This window comes from Doryrhamphus excisus, chromosome 8 (genome assembly GCF_030265055.1).
Source record: "Doryrhamphus excisus isolate RoL2022-K1 chromosome 8, RoL_Dexc_1.0, whole genome shotgun sequence".
Classification (NCBI taxonomy): domain Eukaryota; kingdom Metazoa; phylum Chordata; class Actinopteri; order Syngnathiformes; family Syngnathidae; genus Doryrhamphus; species Doryrhamphus excisus.
In genome coordinates, this window is record NC_080473.1 from 1,832,747 (window position 1) to 1,855,712 (window position 22,966).

The 22,966-nt window shown below is 43.2% G+C and overlaps 1 protein-coding gene across 2 annotated transcripts in view; it reads left to right on the forward strand.

Annotated features, from left to right (window-relative positions):
• The window catches only part of cdon (cell adhesion associated, oncogene regulated), a 32,389-nt gene extending 18,564 nt beyond the window's left edge, over window positions 1–13,825 (forward strand). The window contains exons 8-19 of one of the 2 annotated variants that reach the window (XM_058080594.1): window positions 2,097–2,359; window positions 3,661–3,835; window positions 5,819–5,935; window positions 6,230–6,433; window positions 7,796–7,977; window positions 8,064–8,169; window positions 10,173–10,295; window positions 10,454–10,645; window positions 11,170–11,450; window positions 11,517–11,596; window positions 12,081–12,328; window positions 13,171–13,824. In XM_058080594.1, coding sequence (XP_057936577.1) covers window positions 2,097–2,359; window positions 3,661–3,835; window positions 5,819–5,935; window positions 6,230–6,433; window positions 7,796–7,977; window positions 8,064–8,169; window positions 10,173–10,295; window positions 10,454–10,645; window positions 11,170–11,450; window positions 11,517–11,596; window positions 12,081–12,328; window positions 13,171–13,313 — 2,114 coding nt within the window. In that variant the 3' untranslated portion in view covers window positions 13,314–13,824. Of the gene's footprint in view, window positions 1–2,096; window positions 2,360–3,660; window positions 3,836–5,818; window positions 5,936–6,229; window positions 6,434–7,795; window positions 7,978–8,063; window positions 8,170–10,172; window positions 10,296–10,453; window positions 10,646–11,169; window positions 11,451–11,516; window positions 11,597–12,080; window positions 12,329–13,170 lie in introns of both variants that reach the window. The other variant, XM_058080595.1, reaches the window with a different exon arrangement.
• Window positions 13,826–22,966: the final 9,141 nt, after the last annotated feature.

A 22,966-nucleotide genomic window follows, 5' to 3' on the forward strand; every position in this document is an offset into this window, starting at 1 on the left:
GGCCAAGGCCGCCCTCCTTCCTTGAGCGGCGCGTGGAGGCCGAGCGTGAGAGTGAGCTTTGTGCACGCCGTCAGGGATAAGCCCCCGGACGCTGGAATGCGAGGAGTAGCCGTGGAAGGGTTATGACGAGGAGCAGACCACCCGGCCTGTCAACGTGGTGCTCAACTGCCTTTTATTTATGAACATGTCATGAGACCCGCCCCGCTTCCTTCGTCGTCCCCTCCGGTGGGTCCACAGGAAGACAGACCGTGAGGCTGATAAGAGCAAACCACCAGCTGCGGTCAGTTTGGGCTTGAAGGTATCAGTCTTGAAGGTATCAGTCTCAGTCTGCTGGGGTGTGTTGTCTGCATCGCCGTGGTAACAAGAGATACTTCTGTCTTTTTCTTTGTTGGTTAAAGTTTTCACACTCAGTTTGGTAGAGTTTGTGTTGTTCCTAAAGTGATGCTTCTCTGTTGGCCAATCAGCAACCTGCAACATGTGTATGTAGCTCCACCCTACCAGTGATGCATGTTCTCCCCGTGCATGCGTGGGTTTTCTCCGGGTACTCCGGTTTCCTCCCACATTCCAAAAACATGCTAGGTTAATTGGCCACTCCAAATTGTCCATAGGTATGAATGTGAGTGTGAATGGTTGTTTGTCTATATGTGCCCTGTGATTGGCTGGCCACCAATCCAGGGTGTACCCCGTCTCTCGCCCCAAGACAGCTGGGATAGGCTCCAGCACGGTAGAAAAAGAATGAATGAATGAACAGTTTTTCCCTAATCTAACTCCCCAAAAAATCTTTTTCATGTTCATATTTTCCTCATAATATTTAAACTTTTTTTCTTGTAAAATTCTGTCGTATTCTCTCCTTAGAGTACAACTTTTTTCTTGTAATATTTTGTATTAAATTTGATAAAAAATTCAAGCTATTTTTTCCATTGCTGCGGCTGTTTTTTATTTAGCAAATTTTCTTCTCATAATGTGATTCCAATATTGTGACTTTATTTCCATAATATTTTGACCACATTCCTGTAATATTAAAACTATTGTTTTGTTTATTAAGACTTTTTTAATGATATGCGACCAAAATATGTTCTAATTCCAACACGGCGCCACCTGTGAGAGCTCTCTTCATTTTATATATATATATATATATATATATGTGTATATGTATATGTATGTATATATATATATATATATATAAATTTTAATTTTTTTTTTAGAAAAAGTCTATCTCGAGGGGTCTAATGACTTGCTAAGTTTAGATAGGTTGGCAACACTGATCCCTTCTGCTACATGTTCTTCTTCTCTGACAGACCAGCCACTTTTGAATGTGTTTACGAGCAAATGTATTTGTGGCGGTCCAAGTTTATTGATGGCAGGCACCTTAATGTATGGTTTGTACCGTGGCCAACTGAACTATACTACTTAGCGTCAAACAACCTCGTGGACGTTAAGAGTTTCCATTCGCACGTCTGCTTCCCAGCCAGGGTATCCATCATGGCGTCAGGCCCTTTATCTCCCAAAAGCGTATTTTTTTTCTGTATCAGGCCCCGGCATCGCTCCCTCCGCGGCATCCTCTGGTGCGGCAGCCTCAGCCGTGACTCAAGAGGACTGCATGTGGATTCTCTCCGGTATTTTAATGGCTGGCGTGTGGAATGTGCGGCAGCTGGCAGCGTTCCCGGGATCAGGTTTAGTGTTACCAGCCTGCAGCCTGTTTGCTTTACACTGTCAAGCGGTGCCATGCTCGCACACGGAACAGAACCTTGCAATGTGTCCTTGTGGTAAACCTCTCCACTCTAACCTCTTCCTTCGTGTGTTTGGCTTTGAAAATGCCGCCGTGATGCTAGTAGGCACTTCCGTGGACAAAACGTTGAGACATCCAGGTGGACTTTTGCAGCGTACTCTTCAACACCTATGACCTTTAGGCTTGCACGCAAATGCTGTGGCACCATATCAATCACGCACTCGCAGGGTTTGAGGTTTAAGTAGCCTGTTTATTTGCAATTATAGGTGATATGAATGCTTCTGTCTGCCATAGATAGATTGCAGCCCTGTGAGCAATACTGGCTTCATCAAACCTTACGATTGTCAACATTATCTTCCTCTCTTAGGTCTGAGCTCTAGAGGCGGCACGCCCGATGTGCCCCCGTCGCTCCCGCCCATGCAGAGCGATGAAGGCCACGAGCACTTCCTGGCAGATGACGACGACACAGAGGGCGGTGGCGCTGGTGGCGGTTCAGACCGCCTCACGCCGGACGCTCCCATCATCGTCAGCCCGCCTCAGACGCATAAACCCGATGTGTATGACCTGGAGTGGAGGGCGGGTCCCGATGGCGGCAGCCCCATCAACGCGTATTTTGTCAAATACCGAAAGGTGAGTCACGCTTACAGAGCAATAATCTGTTCCAGGGTCAAACTGTGGCCACCTTTATTACATCTACAGGTAGTGTTTGAAGTTGCATTTTAAGTGTAAAAATAAGTTAATCCATGGTCTATCGCCATGGACCATCAGCCAATGTTGAAAAACCGCAGCCATAATTGTTTGTTAGAAAAGTGAATTGTATACGTGCTAACTTGAGGGAAAAGCACATTTTTAAAAACAACTTTGTGGAGATAAAAACATGATTTTTTTTTTTTTTTACCACAAATACAAAAATATGTGAGGTCGCGAATGTGCAGTCCTCACTTTGACGTCGCAATAATTTCCTGTTCTGCGGTTATCATCACATTTCTCCTGGTATCACCAGGTGTACCCAAAACACCCACAGACAGAGAAACATCTCATAAGTCTTATACATTTCATATTTTCTGTGACAGTTTTCCCATTGAAAATGAACGCCCACTTTTTTGGCGCCCCCTATTGGGCTGTTAAGATTCTGCCTATTCTACAGGGTTGCCATGACACAGGTGGTGGATGCTTGCTGGTTCCATCCTTAGTCTTAGTCTTAGTTGGGTTCAACGTACACCACCAGTCCAAAGTTTGGACATACTTACTCATTCAATAGCACGAGAAAGCGTGTCCATTTTTACATTGCAAGGTTTGTTTTTCCTCTGCTAACTCCTCCAACATTTTTCAACCAATTCAAACCATTCCAACATCAAAATGCTCAGCTCATTTCATCATTTGGGACGTCATCTACATCTACATTTTCTATAATTCAATATTTTCTCTTGACATTTTTTACATTGGAATTGAACGGACAATTTCACTTTCGCCCCCTATTGGTGGAAATGCATTTTACATTTTACATTACACGTAACATTCTGCGCACGGTGGCATGACTCAGGTTGCAGAGTGTTCAACTCCCATGCAGATGGTTGCTGGTTCGCGCCTCAGAAACACATTTCTTGGATATTTCAGCATTTATTCTACATTTCCGTTCAGCTTCAACGTGTAGTTATTTCAACTAGTGCCTTGCAGGCCAGGTTTTGTTATAATAAAAAAAACAAATTAGTACCTGGATGGAGTTGGAGGTTGCTCATTTCCTGTTTTTCCTCACTAATGAGCTCTGTATGACTATAAAAGTGATTTGGACCACATTGGCAGAGTCTAACCTGCTGGTGTTGAAAACCGTGAACGAAATCTCAATCTTTCCTTTTGAGTCTCATTTTCCAGGACCGTGACCCCCTGCAAGATGATCCCGCTTCTAAAGTTTGTTACTTTGTGTGCCTCAGGTGGACGAAATGGCCACGGTGATGGAAAACTGGTACACGGTGCGCGTCCCGGGTAGCGAGCGCTCCCTGCGTCTTTCTGAGCTGGAGGCGTCCAGCCTGTACGAGGTGCTGATGGTGGCCCGCAGCTCAGCGGGCGAGGGCCAGCCGGCCATGCTCACCTTCCGCACCGGCAAAGGTGCGTATAAGCGCTTGGCCGAGCTCTGAAAACAACAATTAGCGTCAGGCATGAAAGGAAGCGTTCTCACGTATGCTGAGACGTTCCCAGGAAATGTCAAGTTCTGTCATCATACTTTGTGGAAAGAAATACATATTTGTACGTTGGATTCATGGTTTACTGTGAAAGTATGTATGTATGGAACACTGCTCACAGTCTTCTCAACATGGACCCTTTTTTCACTTCTTACTTCATCATTTCCATGGTAAAAAAAAAAATGATGCATGCTAGCTCGCCATTGATTTCTCACCATTTATGTATAGATCCATTAAAACGAGGTCCTGCCTTTACTTCAGAAAGAAGCTGTCATCCTATCAACCCTTTTATACTCCTACAGAGCAGCTACACACAATAACCCGCACAGAAAGATTTCTAGATCTTCCAGAATCTGCTCCTATTCCAGCTGTATTTCCTTGGATTTAATTTATTCCACCCACGACCCGCCTCCTGGCACGCCCACTTTACTGTGATTGGTTACACTCAGCTTGTACAGCTCGTACCCGGGCACGCCCATATAAGGAAGTCTGGCTCACTGTGATGTCACAGATTGAGCATTCGGAGCCATCCCAAACTTCTTTCAGGGTTCACTTCAAAATGCGCAAACGTCATTATCTGAAACTTTGGCATGGTTTAAAAGGAGAATACAACATTCTGACTACATTTATACGTCAGAAAAGTGGGAAAATCATCATAGGTCGCCTATCATATCATTTCTAGAAGGTGCGCTGACCAATAATAAACAAGCTACGGGCTGCAAATGGCCCATAGGCCGTAGTTTGGACGGCCGTGATGTAAAATAACAACGTTAAATCTTTCAATGGAACTAAAAATTAATGCATGTTATTTAAATGATTGCGCTTATAAACTCAGTTATTATTTCCTTAACGTCTGGACACCAGCAGAAATGCCTATACTGTATCATACAATTATAAAAAGTGATATTGTAAAAAAAAATTAATATATACAAAATAATAAAAATTAATAACATGGTATAAAAATATAATACCAACATTTTCTGCACCAGGGGTTTTTGCTGGAAATTAATATAAAAATATAATACAATATACTGTAATATAATATTTATACAAAGAAATTTTTTTATTTTAATTATTAATTTTTGAATGTGTTTTTATTCAGATCTTTTATTGCTTATTAGATTTTATTCTTTACAAATATTTAAAAATGTTTATTTTTCAAATGATTAATTATTGTAGAATTGTTCATTACTTACATTTTGTTTGCTTCTTTTAGCTTTTAATTGTATATTATTTGTCAAGACTTTGGGGCATTATGTATTCCAAATTAATTTGAGTGGTACTGTCGAACTTCTGACTAATTTTAATAAATGTGTAAATCTTGGTGAAAATAAAATGAAATGTTTATAAGAAAGCATTCTAATGTATATAAACTGCATTGTGCATATCTGGTTGTGTATGTCTGCATTAATCAATGGAGAGAGCAGAAACAACCATGCTTTTCTAGCGCCTTTCCAGAGGTAAAAAACCGGGACAAATAAAAATAAAAGAAGAACCCCAAGCGTTGTGCAACCCAGGAATAATAGTGACCACAGTACGGCTGGAAAACAAAGTTCAAACTGCGTCCAAAGCAGCCAGAAACCACGGCTATGATTGTAGGATGCTTTTCTTTTTTTTTTTTTTTTTTTTACCCCAAATTGGACGCCTCCTCCCTGGGAAATATTTGACTCGTCCGCAAAAGGGCGTGTTGAGATGATTATTGCATTTCCAGTCATGCTTTATCAGGAAGCCACTGAGGTCATCCTGATCTTCTTGAAGTTGGCCAGATGTTACGCTGAGACCTTCCTGTCGTGTAACACGGTGGCGCCGCCGTTCAGCACAAACAGGAAATCATGTCAGGGGGGCGACAACTGTCCCACCTTGTTTTACTTACACATGTCTCTCCTGCCCCCCCCCCCCCCCATTTCAGAAAAGAGCGCCTCGTCCAACAAGAATCCCTCCAAGCCTCCCGTGGTCTTGATGCCACCCAAAGCTCCCGAGGACAAAAACCCCAACACCCACTTTGGAGTGGTCATCCACGACAGAGGTCAGTGCGGATTAGTTGTCTCCTGTCTGGGAATCGAACAGTGAGCTCTCTGCCTGCAAGCTGTCCGCTAACCCCTCTCTTGGTCTTATTCTGCTGCCTGTCAAAACTGTGTGGCTCTCAGCTGGTGGAGTAAGTACACATTCCTCCTGTGATTTATCCTTTCCTCTTCCTCCTCCTCCGCTAATTTCTTCCATCCTTCCGTGAGTCGGGATGCGGCGACGCTTAGAGACGGTCTGCTCACTTCAAAGCTTAATCTCTCGCTTTTTTTTCTCCCTTTTTTCTCCTCCCCTCCAGTGCCAGAAGCTCCCGACCGGCCCACCATCTCCATGGCGACCGAAAGCTCTGTCTACGTGACGTGGATCCCCAGAGCTAACGGCGGCTCGCCCATCACGGCGTTCCGCGTGGAGTACAAGCGGGGTCGCAGCACCGAGTGGGGTGTGGCGGCCGACAACATCTCGCCGCTGAAGTTATCGGTGGAGGTTCGCAACCTCGAGCCTGGTGAGCCTAAATGATTACATTTTTATTATTATATATGTTACATTGGGCGGCACGGTGGTCTGGGGGTTAGTGCGCGTTAGGAGACCAGGGTTCAATTCCCACCCTCGGCCATCTCTGTGTGGAGTTTGCATGTTCTCCCCGTGCATGCGTGGGTTTTCTCCGGGTACTCCGGTTTCCTCCCACATTCCAAAAACATGCTAGGTTAATTGGGGACTCCAAATTGTCCATAGGTATGAATGTGAGTGTGAATGGTTGTTTGTCTATATGTGCCCTGTGATTGGCTGGCGACCAGTCCAGGGTGTACCCCGCCTCTCGCCCGAAGACAGCTGGGATAGGCTCCAGCACCCCCCGCGACCCTCGTGAGGAAAAGCGGTAGAAAATGAATGAATGAATGAATATGTTACATTGGACGTCTGTTACCATTAATGCTCTAAATGTCGTGTATCGCACACGACAACATCACATTAAGGGGTCACTTTTCAGCGTGCTTAATTTAAGATGTGTAGTGAAGCCTGCTCTTCATGATTTCGCGAAAAAGCAATTGTTTCTGCGCATCTTTGTTCACAAGTGGAGCAAATAAGTGCATTTCATCATGCTAAGAGTCCAATGGGAGCCAATGCAATTTGCTACGAGTGTCGCCAATAAGGTGCTTAGTGGCGTGCAGTGGCTCAAACTGCCTCCCAACTGGCTCCGGGTGGCCCGTAACGGCGGCAAAATTTTAGTTTGGCAGCAAGAAAATTTCCAAATGTTTAAAATCTTTGTCGCACCACTTGCATCAAGCAATTGGCACCAAGTGTCCACCAAGTGGAACAAAATGACACAAACAATCCGCGTATTGGAATCCACTGGAATGTAATGGCAGGAGCCAAGTTGCGCCAATGATGCTAGGAGACCACTAGGCCGGCGCCAGTTGGTGCCAGTTCACGCCAAATATTATGTGATTGGCGCGTAGTGGCACCAACTGGCGTCGGCACAGTGGAATCCTAGCATAAGCGGTCTTTCGGGACACACCTTTTAAAATATCACTTTGGCATCATAAGAGAACATGGCTGGTAAATGGATGGAACCAAATAATAGTCACTTCCACGTTTTATTAATTATATGGTAGGGTTTTTTTTTGGCAAGTTTAAGCACTAGGCACTAACTTCAAAAGCCTTTTCTCTCCAAAGTGGAACAAACAGGAAATGGTTGTATCATTGTATAATTGTGGACTTTTTTATACAGTATATTGACGAAAATATACAAGCTTTTTTGATGGTTGTCCCACTGTAAAGGTGTGGTTGCAGTGGTACGTTAGGGTGACACGGTGTCACCACGCCACTACTGGCTTGCTGTAGCTGACGTCAATGACTCTTGTTCTAGGCTCCAGCTACAGGTTCCGGGTGGCAGCCATGAACTTGTACGGCGAGAGTCCACAGAGCATCCCGTCCAGGCCCTACCAGGTGCCCCAAGCCAGCCCTCGCATGGCGGACCGCCCCGTGGTGGGGCCGCACATCTCCGCCACCGACGCCATCAGCGACACCCAGATCATGCTGCGCTGGACTGTGAGTGGTCCTTACCTCGTTCTCATGGATTGCTCTCTACGTTACCCGTGACTGTGCTCTGATGTCAGCCATGTTGTTTCTCACAGTACAGTCCCTCCAGTAACAACAACACCCCCATCCAGGGCTTCTACATCTACTACCGCCCCACCGACAGCGACAACGACAGCGACTACAAGCGGGACATTGTTGAAGGTGCGTACACTCACCTTCTCTGCTCCCAATTTAATAAACTTGACAGCGGGCTCCTCAGAGCGACTCGGGTTGCTGGCTGGAATGGGGGGTGGGTCTTTAAACTTGGGATGCTTGGATACCTCTGGGCGCCTGACGCCTGTTGGCTGGGTGTTCACCGGCATAACACCTTTACACTCCTATTACCCAAGGTCATAGACATAATAAGTGAAAATAAGATCGAGAAAAATGGTTTACAACTTTCTGAATAAGGTTTTTAACATCAGTAGAGCCCTCTAGACATGAAATAACACCCCTATAGTCACCTTTATACTCCTATTACCCAATATAATAGACATAATAAGAGAAAATAAGACATAGAAAGCCGGTTTACAACCTTCAAAGTGAGGTTCTTAACATTATTAGAGCCCTCTAGACATGAAATAACACCCCTATAGTCACCTTTACACTCATATTACCCAATATAATAGACATAATAAGAGAAAATAAGACATGGAAAGCCGGTTTACAACCTTCAAAGTGAGGTTCTTAACATTATTAGAGCCCTCTAGACATGAAATAACACCCCTATAGTCACCTTTACACTCATATTACCCAATATAATAGACATAATAAGAGAAAATAAGACATAGAAAGCCGGTTTACAACCTTCAAAGTGAGGTTCTTAACATTATTAGAGCCCTCTAGACATGAAATAACACCCCTATAGTCACATTTACACTCATATTACCCAATATAATAGACATAATAAGAGAAAATAAGACATGGAAAACCGGTTTACAACCTTCAAGTTGAGGTTCTTAACATTATTAGAGCCCTCTAGACATGAAATAACACCCCTATAGTCACCTTTATACTCCTATTACCCAATATAATAGACATAATAAGAGAAAATAAGACATAGAAAGCCGGTTTACAACCTTCAAAGTGAGGTTCTTAACATTATTAGAGCCCTCTAGACATGAAATAACACCCCTATAGTCACCTTTACACTCATATTACCCAATATAATCGACATAATAAGAGAAAATAAGACATGGAAAACCGGTTTACAACCTTCAAGTTGAGGTTCTTAACATTATTAGAGCCCTCTAGACATGAAATATAGTAGCCATAATAATAATAAAATATAAGATATCAAATCTTGATAGTGTGAAGACGTGGCATTTGAGGTGCAAAGTGGCGAGGGCCGATTGTATTGATGAACTGGTGCGATGCACGACCGAGTCACTCGTGCTATGTGCGCATTAATTGTGTTATTGCAACACATGTTACACACAGTCCCATTATAATGTGTTTGTGAGCAAAGTAGTGCCAAATCTGTAAAAAAAAAAAAAATACAATTATTTGTGGCGGCCCAGATTTATTTGTGGCAGTCTGCCACAATTGATGACATTGGATTTCACATAAGCACTGGACAATCTTTGCGTCTCAGTAGAGTTATTATGCGTGTATTGGAATGCAAGCGGAGAGAAGATGCCGGGTGGGATACACGGTTGTTGTCTATGACAGTGTGTTTGTGGGGTTTTGTTGTTATGGCGTCCATTGTGACGTAACATGGAAAAATAAAGAAATAGTGTAGTGATTCTTATTGAAGCTGATACGTAGCTTAGCATCGCACTGCAGCCTCATGGCTCGGACATGGTCTGTTTTTGTCAGGTTGTCGTCTCGTCTGTGTGTGTGTGCGTGTGTGCGTGCGTGTGTGTGTGTGTGTGTGTGCATGTGTAAAGACTGGAGGAACGCCAGCACAAATATGAGCTGCCATATATGGCGCTGCACCAGAGTAAAGCAACTGTGTGAGGGCTCTTGGGACTGACAAGAGGTGTGTGTGTGTGTGTGTGTGTGTGTGTGTGTGTGAGCATGAAAGAACATGACCTCAGCGTGCTGGAAAAAATAATGACGGTGTGATTACACGGGATTAAGAGCGGCGAGATTCAACGGCATCCTTTTCCGAGGAAGTCATTGCTCACCTGTCACCCCCTCCCTGTCTCCTGCCCCCCTCCCAGGTGTGAAGGACCGCCACATGATTGGACACCTCCAGCCGGAGACGTCGTACGACATCAAGATGCAGTGCTTCAACGCAGGCGGCGAGAGCGAATACAGTAACGTCATGATCTGTGAGACCAGAGGTGAGCCACCGTGCACCGCCATCAGTCGGACAATCTGTTCCAGTGTCAAACTACGGCTAAACATACAAATGTCATTCTAAACGTGAAAGCCCAACACAACACCGTGTGCTGCGGACACCATTGTCGCTCACATTCACCTTTCCTATTCTCCGCCGCAGCTCGTCAGTCTCCGGGCGCCCCCAGCCAACGGCCTGTCACCCCACTCTGGCCCCACCCCCAGGAGCCGGCCGCCCCGCCCGGGGGATTGCTGTATCTGATCGTGGGCTGTGTGCTGGGCGTGATGGTGATCATCCTGCTGGCCTTCATCGCCATGTGTCTGTGGAGGAACCGCCAACACAACAACATGCACAGTCAGTCCTCGCTTACCTTAAGAAGCATCATTTCTGTCATTTATTCAAGACGTTAATCACACTCCTCCTAGATTTCCCCAGCTGAAATATTTAGGTCAAAATTCTAATATTAAGTTGAATTTTTTTAGACAACAAAATTTTGATCAACACAGAATATGTTTTTCAATATTTATATTTTTAATATAATTAATATATGTATTAATATATGTACATATTACATACTGTATGCATTATAATTTTGAAAGTATATTCAGATATTATTAATATATTGTATCACAATTATAAACTATAATACCAGAATTTATTTATACAATGTCTTAATATTTTGCATATTTTATTTTTATAAATAATATAATATTATATTATTAATATTATATAATTATGTTTTTCTATTTTGTCTAAATATTCTATGAATTTAGTAAAATATTCTTATTTATATCGATTAATATATGTGTTTGAAAATAAGTTAAACTTGATGGGATCTAGCATTGAGCCTTGCGGTACACCTTGTGCTCCTGCTGCAGAATACGACCCTCCAGGCTACCTCTACCAGCCGGCGGACATGAATGGGCACGTTCTGGAATATACCGCCTTGCCCGGCGCCGGCCGCATCAACGGAAGCATCCACGGGGGATACGGACACGGGGGCGCCATGTTGCCTCAAGGTTGCCACCATCACCACCACAAGCACCCCAACGGCCTGGCACTGCTCAACGGCAACGGGGGACTCTTCTCACACGGCCATGACAGCACCCTTCCTCACGGCGGGAGGGGGGACTGCGAGCACCCGCACCACCACCACAACGTGAGTCCTGTTGTGGTTTTTGTCGTCATAAAGGACGCGTTGTCTAAGTGTTGCTTTTATTTCCAGGGAGGCGGCATGTATACGGCTCTCCCCCAGTCCGAATCATCTGACTGCATGAGCTGCCAGAACCTCTGCAACAACAACAGGTACCAACAGCTCTTTTGAAAATGTCTTTATGCGCAAATGATGCCCTCTCCGGAACCAGATGGTTGTCATGGTTTTTAGCCGACATGGTGACGAGTACAGCTCAGCTTCCTTTGCGGCGGCGGCGGCACCACTTTCCCATGCTGCCCGTTTATGTACTTAAGCGTCGTCAGCGTCACAGTTTACCCTGCGTGCACCCAGCCGTGCTCGCCCGCCTAATGAGGCCTCTGTTTATTTACCCCCGCCTGCCGCCGCCGCTGCAGGGAAAAAGAGGTTGTGGTCGCGATAGAATCAGGTTCCGATAGCAGGAAGAGCAGTGAAACCCGATGCAAGTCTTTGAATGATAAAGTGTTTACATGAGGGGGGGGATTCAGCCTTTCATCAAGAAGGTTTCTAACCACAACCCGCACACACACACACACATACACACACATACACACACCACTACACACGCGTGCTAAGATTTACGTCCATGTGTCCATGCAGGTGTTACAACAAAACCAATGGCGCCCTCTCTGGCGGTGCCCTCATGCATCGAGTGGCGCCTTGCCAGCAGCAGGACGGCCTGGAGATGGTCCCTCTGGGACAGACGTCCTCGCCTCATCCACGTCGCCTCGCGGACGAGCCGGAGGGAGACGTCACACGGCCGCCCGACCGGCACGAAGAGTCTTCGCCTTCGCCACATTCAGATTGTCTGGTTGAAGACGACAGAGGATGTCCAGCGGACGACACCGGTAGGATGCAAGATCAACACGGTTTGGGGGGCTGATTGACAGGCAGGATACCCCCCGTATACCCACCCATATCGTTATGTCGTTTGTCATTCCACTTCCGAAAAGACGAAGAAAAGTGAAGTAGCAATTTAAATTGAATGCAATATGAAATGTAATTAAATTAAAATGAAATTTAATAAAAAATGTTATTAAAAGTAACACTATAATTGAAAGAAATACATAAATGTAAAAATAAAGTTAACAAAAACAACATTATGTAATTCAACTCAAAATGAATTAAACTAGTTCAATTACATTAAATCAAAAATCAAATAATTGAAATGAAATTCAATGAATTAAATGACAGGTTGCACCGTTTAAGTTCTTAAATTAAGTAGCATTTAATTCAATTAAAAGACAAATCAATTAAATATAAAATATTATTTAATTGAATTAAATTAAAATGTAATTGAATTAATTAAATTAAATAAAATTGACACAAAATAGCATCATATAATTGGAAAAAATGCAAATTACTAAAGTTGAAAACTTTGAAAATATATTTGATTCAATTCAATATTAATATAGGTCAAATAAAGGTCAAATAAAATGCAATTAAAAATAACATTATGCAATTCAATTAAAAATTTAATTAGTTCAAAATATGATTATATAATAACTGAGTAATAATTATTATTATTATTATAAAATAATTATTAAAAAATATGCCATCTATCACAGGCTGCACTCTAAGCTCATTTCATACTTGTTTTTTTTTTTGCCTTAAAAACCAGCAAAGTAAAGATCCATGTACTGTAGCTGTGGATGTCATTATATAACACCGTCCCTGACTGTGTGTGCAGCCGAGGAGGATCTGGACTGCGTGGACCAGGATGGGCCGGTGCTGTGCTGGGACAGTCTGGGCCTGCCGGACTCGGACTGTGACGAAAAGCCGGGTTGGATCTCTGTCGGCGGCCTGACTGGGGAGCTGATCCAGGAGGTCTGAGGGCGGGGCCGGATGCGGTGACACGCCCCTCCTTGAGACATTTGTGTGTGTGTGTGTGTGTGTGGGGTGCCATGGCTATGTCACATACGGGACCTGAGAGGGGACGCTGGACATGAACGTGTTGGGGAAAGAGACTGTGACAGATCATCCCCAAAAAAGACTCTTTAGATGACTTATTTATTTTTTTCTAGTAGTCAAATCTTATTTCATATGAATGTATCTGTTTCTAAGAACAAAGTTGGTCTTTTATATTATTTATGCTTTTTTTTTTGCCTGTTTTTCTTTTAGCGATTGTAAAGTTTTGTAATAATATAAAGAGAAGATATGGAAGAGTAAACAAGCTTTTTCGATTTTATAGAAAAGCCTCATGTATGTTTAGTTTGGTGTGTGTGTGTGTGTGTGTGTGTGTGTGTGTGTGTGTGTGTGTGTGTGTGTGTGTGCTGATCCTGAGGAGAAGCATCCAAGCATCACTCATCCAGCTTCTTTCTAGATAGATACTGCAGCAAAGTGATAGGAGATATAAGCTAGGAGCTATAAGAACATAGAATAAGAATAAATAAATGCGGAACAGATGCATAATAAGGTAATCCAGTCTCTCAGTGGAGCAGGACAGTGATAGTAATCGGCCACTAAAACTGCTCTTCTGTGATGAGATCCAGACTAAGATACGGACTGATGTTCCCTCTGATGCTCCTGCATGTTCTTGTCCGTCATTCCTCACCCTTCCCCCTCCTCCTACACCCCTTCATTAGGCAGCCTATGCAGGAACGAGCACCAATGTTCTCTTGCTGTTCCTCCTCCCGATGAAGCGGTGTTCTTAGGGGTTGTTCGGCAGAGCCCCCCCCCGTCATCTTTTGGAGACAAAAAGCGAAGCGTGTTGTGGTTGGATGAGCTCCAGCGACATTCCAGCCGCCTCTTCACGGCCGTGATGTCATCCGCTGTCTTCATCACGTAGCACTTGCCTTCCAGGAAGCCATGGCAGGTCATTTATTGTCGAATCTGCATAATTGGCAGTCATGTTTTGACAATTTCAAGTTTTTCTCAAACATAATTTCCAAAAGATTACTTTATTTTGTTTATCATATTAACACTTTTTAAAGATAGCAAAACATATTTTTACGTGTATTAACTTAAAAAACATGCTAGGTTAATTGGCGACTCTAAATACTCATAGGTATGAATGTGAGTGTGAATGGTTGTTTGTCTATATGTGCCCTGTGATTGGCTGGCGACCAGTCCAGGGTGTACCCCGCCTCTCGCCCGAAGACAGCTGGGATAGGCTCCAGCACCCCCCGCGACCCTCGTGAGGAAAAAGCGATAGAAAATAAATGAACTTACGTTTAACATATTTAAGTTTATTCTCCTAAAATTTAAAACATTTTATAAAATAAAATTTAATAAAATAAAAAATAAAAATTTTCAGTATCGATATTTTTATTAGGGCGGCACGGTGGTCTAGGGGTTAGCGCGCAGACCTCACAGCTAGGATACCAGGGTTCAATCCCACCCTCGGCCATCTCTGTGTGGAGTTTGCATGTTCTCCCCGTGCATGCGTGGGTTTTCTCCGGGTACTCCGGTTTCCTCCCACATTCCAAAAACATGCTAGGTTAATTGGCCACTCCAAATTGTCCATAGGTATGAATGTGAGTGTGAATGGTTGTTTGTCTATATGTGCCCTGGGATTGGCTGGCCACCAGTCCAGGGTGTACGCCCGAAGACAGCTGGGATAGGCTCCAGCACCCCCGCGACCCTCGTGAGGAAAAAGCGGTAGAAAATGAATGAATGAATGAATGAATGATATTTTTATTTGAGAATGGATTTCAGAGCATGACGAGTATCCGAAGTATCAATAGTACACATCACTAAAATGTCCAAGTTTTTACGTTACATTTAACAACCCTGCCATGGTTACCGGTTCGTCTTTTGTGGTTATCATCGCACTTTTGATTCTCTTTGCCAAAGAAAAACCTGTTTGATTTTTTTGTTTGAACTCCAAATTGGATCATTTTTTTCTGATGCGTGATGTCACAGGTGTCAATCATGGTAAGAATATAACTTGAATATAATACTATAACTGAACATAACTATAGAACTGTTTTTGTGTGCATCCTCATTGGCGGTGGACAACCAGTCGCGTGGAGTAGTACACCATCTTGACCCCGCCCCCGGCGTGGTGAAAGGCCTGGCAGGTGTAAGTGCCCGCCGCCTCCTCGTGCACAACCTCTATGACCAGCGCGCACGTGTCGGCGGACACGTGCACTATTCCCGGGCCACCCGACTGGATCTGCAGCTTGGTTCCGTGTCCGTCGTCGTAGGCCAGCGCCATGCTGTTGTCCGAGCCGGCTCGGGTGAAACCCCAGATGAAGACGGAGGGCGGGGTGCCGCCGCAGTCCAGACGGACGGAGCCGCCCACGGTCGCCGTGGCGTTGGAGCCCAGGTACTCCACTTCCTCCGAGTCCGGTAGCTCTAACGCTGAAAGACAAGACGAGTTCAATCGTACTTTCTGTTGTTCCGCACGGAGGTGCTGTTTTTAAGATTTTAAATGTCCCACACAAGTCGGCCATGATGTACAGTATTTTGACTAGTGATTAGTGACTAGTGAAAACACAATCGTTTTCGACCAAAACAACTTCCGCTAGCAAAGCAGCCGGAGCCTCGCCAAAAGGGGGCGCTACAACCGCCTGGCTAGTTGCAAACAATTTGAAAATGTCCATTCATGGTCTATTAATGCAATTTTAATAGCAGCGATATCACTCACCTGATGGAAACCACGTCAAGAAACAAAATATGTGTCTCGTTTTTATCAGCTCAGGCACTTTTTGGTACGGAAATAGAAACAGAAACGCTGCGATGCCGTCCCTATGCTCCTCACGGCCACTAGAGGGCGTATTTACATGGTAATAGTTCTTATTTCTGGAGAACATTTCCCAGCATCTACACGTAAGGCACATGAGTCAGTAGTTAATAAGCATCTTGAGGAGCAGACATCTTTTATGACCCCCTGCTTGGTAGAAGTTTCTCATATTGAAGAAAAGTGCTGGTCTTCACCTTGAAGAGGAAGAAGCAGCAGCAAGAAGGCCAGCAAAGTGACGCGAAGAAACATCCTAAAAGCTTTCATATCGGGCCCCGACTCTTCTTCTCTTGCTAACAGCCGAGCTGGACGACGTCTTTGAACCTCCAGACTAAAATATTTACTAGCGTCAGGTGTCAGAATACCTCATGTTTTATTCAGTGTCTTTTCCAAACACGGAAACCAACACCTCTTTGGCTCACAGTCAGCTAGCTAGTCGAGTTAGCCGTGTTAGCTGCTTTTTTATGTTAACTTCTGGACATCTAGATGCGCTCATTGAGGTCGGCAATAAAAAATAAAAATTAATTAAATAATATTGACAATGATACATAATAACATGATTATTATCAATAGTAAAAATAAAGAAATATTGCATGAATTTATTGTTTTGTTCATTTTGTTCACATAAAAAATAATAAAACAAAAATACAAATAATTTGTACAAATAATTATGTTGTGTATTTTGTACAATATGCTTAACAAAATCTCTCAATAATAAAATTGTGAAAAAATATACAAAAGAAGGAAATAATTAAAACTATATTGTATAACATGAATACTAGTTCATAACAACTCAATATTGCATTAAATAATCAGTTATTTATTGCATTTCGCACATGATCCAGAATTTTTTTTACTTTCAAATATTTTAAGATAATGACAATATATAAATATAACCAATAATAAAATAAGCAAATAATAATACAACATGGTATAATAATTTGGATTAATAATGACTATTATGCCTAAAATAATAACATTGTAAAAATATGAATATGAAATATCAACTAATAATATAAATATATATAATAAATAAAACATATAAGTAATATATTACTGCCACCTACAGGACTGGAGTAAAAGTGTCAGTTTTAGGAGTTTGTGGTTTATAATTATACAGCAAGATAATATGAATATATTATTATGCGATATATATCAGCTTAGCACAACACCCCGCATAGTCTCAACATAAATTGGATCAATTGAAGCAGGGCCAGCCGTCTATATCAACTCATAAATTAATGTACGTACTTGTTTCTTCTGTTATTGTACTTCTATCACGAGTAGTATTAGTGTTCATATACTGTAATGGTTGATGTCTTTGACAAGGTGTATTCAAAGTGCGTAAAAGCGAGTGAGACGACACAGCACTCTGCATTGAAAGGAGGCTTTTGGGCATGTCGTGTGTCTAGTGTTGGCGTGAAAACACACATGGATGTGCGTGTGTGGAGAGGAGGCCAGCGATCCACCGTCACGGCGCTCCGGGCCTCGCGAGAAGCTCGTAAAGTTGCTCTCATGGAGGTAACCTCAGACAAGAGAGAAGGCTCTAATTAGTCCTTTATATTTAGTCTGATACAAAACAAATGCGGATGAGACGCTTCACTCTTCAGACAGCATGTTAGCAAGGCGCTCATATACTAATAGCATAAACTGCTTCACTTCTTTTTACACTTGGGAATGTTCCAATATGTGTGCAAACATTGCCCATAGGCGTAATAAGGCTTCTATGATGACCACGCTTTGATTTAGCAACAGTATTATCTGTAGAAGCTTACAGGTGGTCCATGTGGGTCGAGAAGATGTTTTTGTGTTCCTGGCAGCGGATGAGAGAGCAGAAGGAGACCCTGATGGCTGTGCAGCACATTAGCGCCACCCAGCACGCACCACACACACACACACACACACACACACACACACACATACACACACACACCGATAGTTGGACCCCCCAGACTGACATGCAGCACCTTTCAGTCCGTCCATCCGTACGTGACACTTCTCTCCAGCAGAGTATCACACTGGGGGCAGGGGTGTCCTAACCTTGTCCAGCCACATGTAGAAATACCAAGACCTTCTATATACTTTATATATTTCAACCAAAAAAATGCATTTCAAGTATTAGTATGAATATGCGCTCTTTTTTTTTCCTCCCATTTTTCATTTTTTATTCCAAGTTTTTCAACTTGCTTCTTAAATGATTTTAAGAAGCAAATTTTCTTCTCATGATATTGTTTATTACCATAATATTTTGACCATAATAATATTATCACTTTTTATTTTTTGTCAAATTGCCACTTTTTTATTGTTAGATTACTACTTTATTTTGAATAAACGACAGCTGTTTTTTCAATTTCTTCAGTTTTTCCCCCAACTATTCAAACATTATTCTTGTAAAATTTCTTTACCTAATATTATGAATTTATTTCCATAATTTGACTTTATTCTCTCATAATAATGTCATTTCCCGCAACCAATTTTTTCAAAAATGACAACTTAATTTTTTTTATATCCCATGATATTATTACTTTTTTTTCAACTCTATGCTACTGAAGATTACATTTCATTACAAGGTTATTCTCATAAAATGTCCACTTTTTTTCTTGTAATATTTTGACTTTATTATTGGAATAAACTGTTTTTTTACCCAACTATATCAGCTTTCTGGTAAATTTTCCCGACCCTGAGCAAAAGCGACATCTATCATCAGTGTAGCGATGTGCACAGTACTGATATTAATAATTAATGGCCGTGCTGTTCTATGGTTATCATCACACTTACTAGAACGTTCCACAAGAAAATCCTTGAGACGCTTTCTGAGCTGAAGTCTGACGTGAGGAGGTTCTCTTGCATGTTTGGCGTTCCCACACGAGTGAATTTTGCACCGGTCGTCCCGTCCCTAAATATTCTGAAATGTTTTAACGTTGGATGCCGTCCTCGTTGGTCTCGGAAGTCTTGCATGACTTTTTACGCATTTTTCCAGAAAGTTTTTTTTTCATGGGTCAGCAGGGCAGTTATGATTGCGCCCCATGAATTCTGCCTAGCAACAAGTGGCTGTATTGCCGCATGTGTTATTTCGGTTATATAACGAGCTGCAAAGATGAAGAGAGAGTACTGTAGTTTTCCTGCAAGTAGTCTACCTCATGCTGTATCCTTTATAAAAACCATCAGGGTTGTTGTCTCGCTGCCAGCTTTTTTTGGACATTAAAGCATTACTCCCCCCACCCCCCAAGAAAACAGTTTGGAGTTGGTGTGTCAGCATCTGGAAGCAGTGGAGGTTTTGTCTGGAAGATAAAATAAGGACGTCCAAACGTCCAGTCTGGGATCAATTACACAGAAAGAGAGATTCTATATCTCCACGCGTAGCCTCACAAACACACACTACACAACATCTTGTGTGTGTGTGTGTGTGTGTGTGAACCGACCCCTCCCCGCCGCACATTTAACGAGCAGCTTGTGGCGTCTCCAGATGTGCTGGCGGGTCACGTGACCAGGCTGAATGACTGCAGCGAGCCGATTGTCGCTGCGGGCTTTAATGTCACACCTCCATGATTTGATTTGAAGTCTAATTTCCACGTTTTTACTAGGCTACAAGTCTTTCTTCTCGTGGAAACATCTGCTGGCCGCTTGTGACGCGTGGAATTGAAATAAGTAGCAAGTTTTGGCTGTGGGGACTGAATGATTGGATGTGTACTGTGATTGACAGGTGAGCTGGACTGGGCCGGGAGAGGCTCCAGCTCACCTTAATCACCTGAAGGAAGTGATGACGTGCCCCGGGAGGTGGATGGATGTACAGCAGATGAAACCCTTGAACCTTCTTTGAAGGTGCTCACCCGCCGTGGCCCCCAGTAAACTTCATACAGGCCCTCACAGTCCACTTCCACACGTGCAGTAGTGACAAATACTGCCGTGTACATTTATGCAAGAGATCTGCGTGTTTGAACTAAACCAGGGCTTCTTAACCGTTTTGACGTTGAGGCCCGATTTTTTCAGGGCAGGGTGGCCCGGGGCCCATTAAATATTAACACTGTATAGATTGAATTGATCTTATTCATTAGTTTTCAATAATAAATCACATCCAGGGCGGCACGGCTGTCGAGTGGTTAGCGCGCAGACCTCACAGCTAGGAGACCAGGGTTCAATTCACATCTCTGTGTGGAGTTTGCATGTTCTCCCCGTGCATGCGTGGGTTTTCTCCGGGTACTCCGGTTTCCTCCCACATTCCAAAAACATGCTAGGTTAATTGGCGATAGGTATGAATGTGAGTGTGAATGGTTGTTTGTCTATATGTGCCCTGTGATTGGCTGGCCACCAGTCCAAGGTGTACCTCGCCTCTTGCCCAAAGACAGCTGGGATAGGCTCCAGCACCCCCGCGACCCTTGTGAGGAAAAAGCGGTAGAAAATGAATGAATGAATGAATCACATCCACTCACAGTTTAACAAGCTAACGAACCTGATGTTGCTCTTCCTCCATTTACAAAGCCGTACTTGATGAAGTCAGGATTGTACTTTTGGGGGGGCTGGCACCACTTTTGTCTTCATTTTTTGTTTTAAAACTTCTCCATTGCTAGTTGTAGTTGAATGTCTTCTTCTGATCCTCTGTGAGCTTGTTAAACAACTGACTGACACATTACCGCCACCATCTGGTTGGAAGCTGCACTGTAACCGAGCGTCTCATTGATAACATGCAGTAGCATAGCGGCTAGCCTATCTCTGGTGTCTTCAGTTGATAACCTACAACGCAGTCCCACGACCCACTCGGCCCACTGGTGAAAAATTCCAAGTTTTGTGGCCCTATAGGTGGCGCCTGAGGCCCAAGTTTGGGCCACGGTCCTATTGTTAAGAATCACTGTACTAAACTGTATTTATTATCTCTAGTAGTATTTCAGCATGATACACTGGGAAAATACTGCTTAATCTACAGTATATGGTGTGTGTTTTTTTAAAACATAAGAACCTTTACTGCTCTAATCTAGTGAGGAAAAGACATTTCTATCATCCTATTTGTATTCCCTGACATCCACAGGTAAAGCTTGCACTGCTGCGTTATGACTCTGCTGCCATCTAGCGGTCACTCGTATTTCTTCAGTCATTTCTGCACCGTTTTCTCTTTCTTTTTTGTTGTTATTGTAGTGTTTTAGTGTCTATGTCAGTTTCAAAGACTAAATTGTGTGTGTGTTTGCCTTGCTTGTATTATGTATCATAATGTGCTGTGATTGGATGATGGATGTACGGACCAGACCGGTTGTTTATGGTGCAGATATATAAATTAGGTGTCAAGTTATCTGTATCATTCTGCAGAACAGATTGTTCCGTTATTCCATTATGTTTCCTCAGGTGAGCGTCTCGTTGTCCTGCAGTACATTGCAGCACACAGAGGCGCCGGGGGGAGCGTGTCTCCACGGAAACCATCAGTTTCTTGGCAACACACAATCAAACATCATCTCACACTTCCCAGTTATTATTATTATTTTGTTATGAACTGATAGCGCACTTTAGTATAACCACATGGACACTTGTTGCTAGGCAGAATCCACACAGCTCTATCATCTAATAATTTGACATAGGAAGCTTAGTTAGAGACTGGCATAGGCTGTGTAGTGGTTCACATAGCTGTCAATCACTTAGTGATTGACAGGTGAAGGTATAGATAATGTATGGATGTATTGATGACTGAGACTCCTAGCAGTCGGACATGCCCTGAACACCTCCCCAGGGAGGCATCCTGACCAGATGCCCGAGCCCCCTCATCTGGCTCCTCTCAATGCAAAGGAGCGGCACCTTCTCCATAATAATAATGCCTTCTTCAAGTCCAAAAAACACATGTGGGCTGGTTGGGCAAACTCCCATGCACCCTCAGGGATCCTGCAGAGAGTGTAGAGTTGGTCCACAGGTACACGACCAGGGAAAAAAACACACTCCTCCTGATCTGGGGGAGCCTGCTCTCCAGAAACCCTGAATAGAACTTACCAGGGAGGCGAACTAGTGTGATCCCACCGTAGTTGGAACACACCCTCCGGTCCCCCTTCTTAAAAAAGGCAACCGCCACCCCACCCCGGTCCGTTAATCCTGAGGCACCGCCTCCGATGTCCACACGATGCTGTGTCAACCAACACATGCCCACAGGACCTAGGGTCTTAAGGAACTACAGGTGGATCTCATCCACAACTAAATTTCAGAAATGTATTCTATTAATTGTAATTTTATTTATTTATATAGAATTTTTTGTATTATCAAATATAGTAGATATTATTTAACTTGCTGTACAGTACTTCCTGCTATAGCTATTGTCTCATCAATGTAACATTTACTGACACCTACTGGCCACTCATCATCACAACATCTTTACTAATAATAAGCCGTATTCAACCACAAAACTGCATGATTTATTAAGTGACTATGAAACATTGAGAAGTGGTGGAATGAAATAAGATGTGCTTCTTCCTCCTCCTTTTCACTCATATAACCGTAAGTGTAAAAGTGATGTGAAATAAAACCATGACCACGACCAGTGTTGCGTTTAAAGTTGTCTTGATGGACGCACTTCTTTCTTCCTCCTTCAGCTCACAGAGAGTCAATTTACATTTCTTGTTCCTCTCTTCACATCCATGCCAGTTTCCATGACAACATTATTTCACTCTCATCCTCTTTTTCTCTCTCTTTCTCTCCACGACCGTCGCCACGTTCTCCTGACCTTCCTTCACTGCTTTCATTTTCTTACCTTGTACAAAACACACACACACACAACAGCGGTGGCAGCCAGGTTCCTATTCTTATTACCGAGTGTAATTGCTTGATGCGTGCC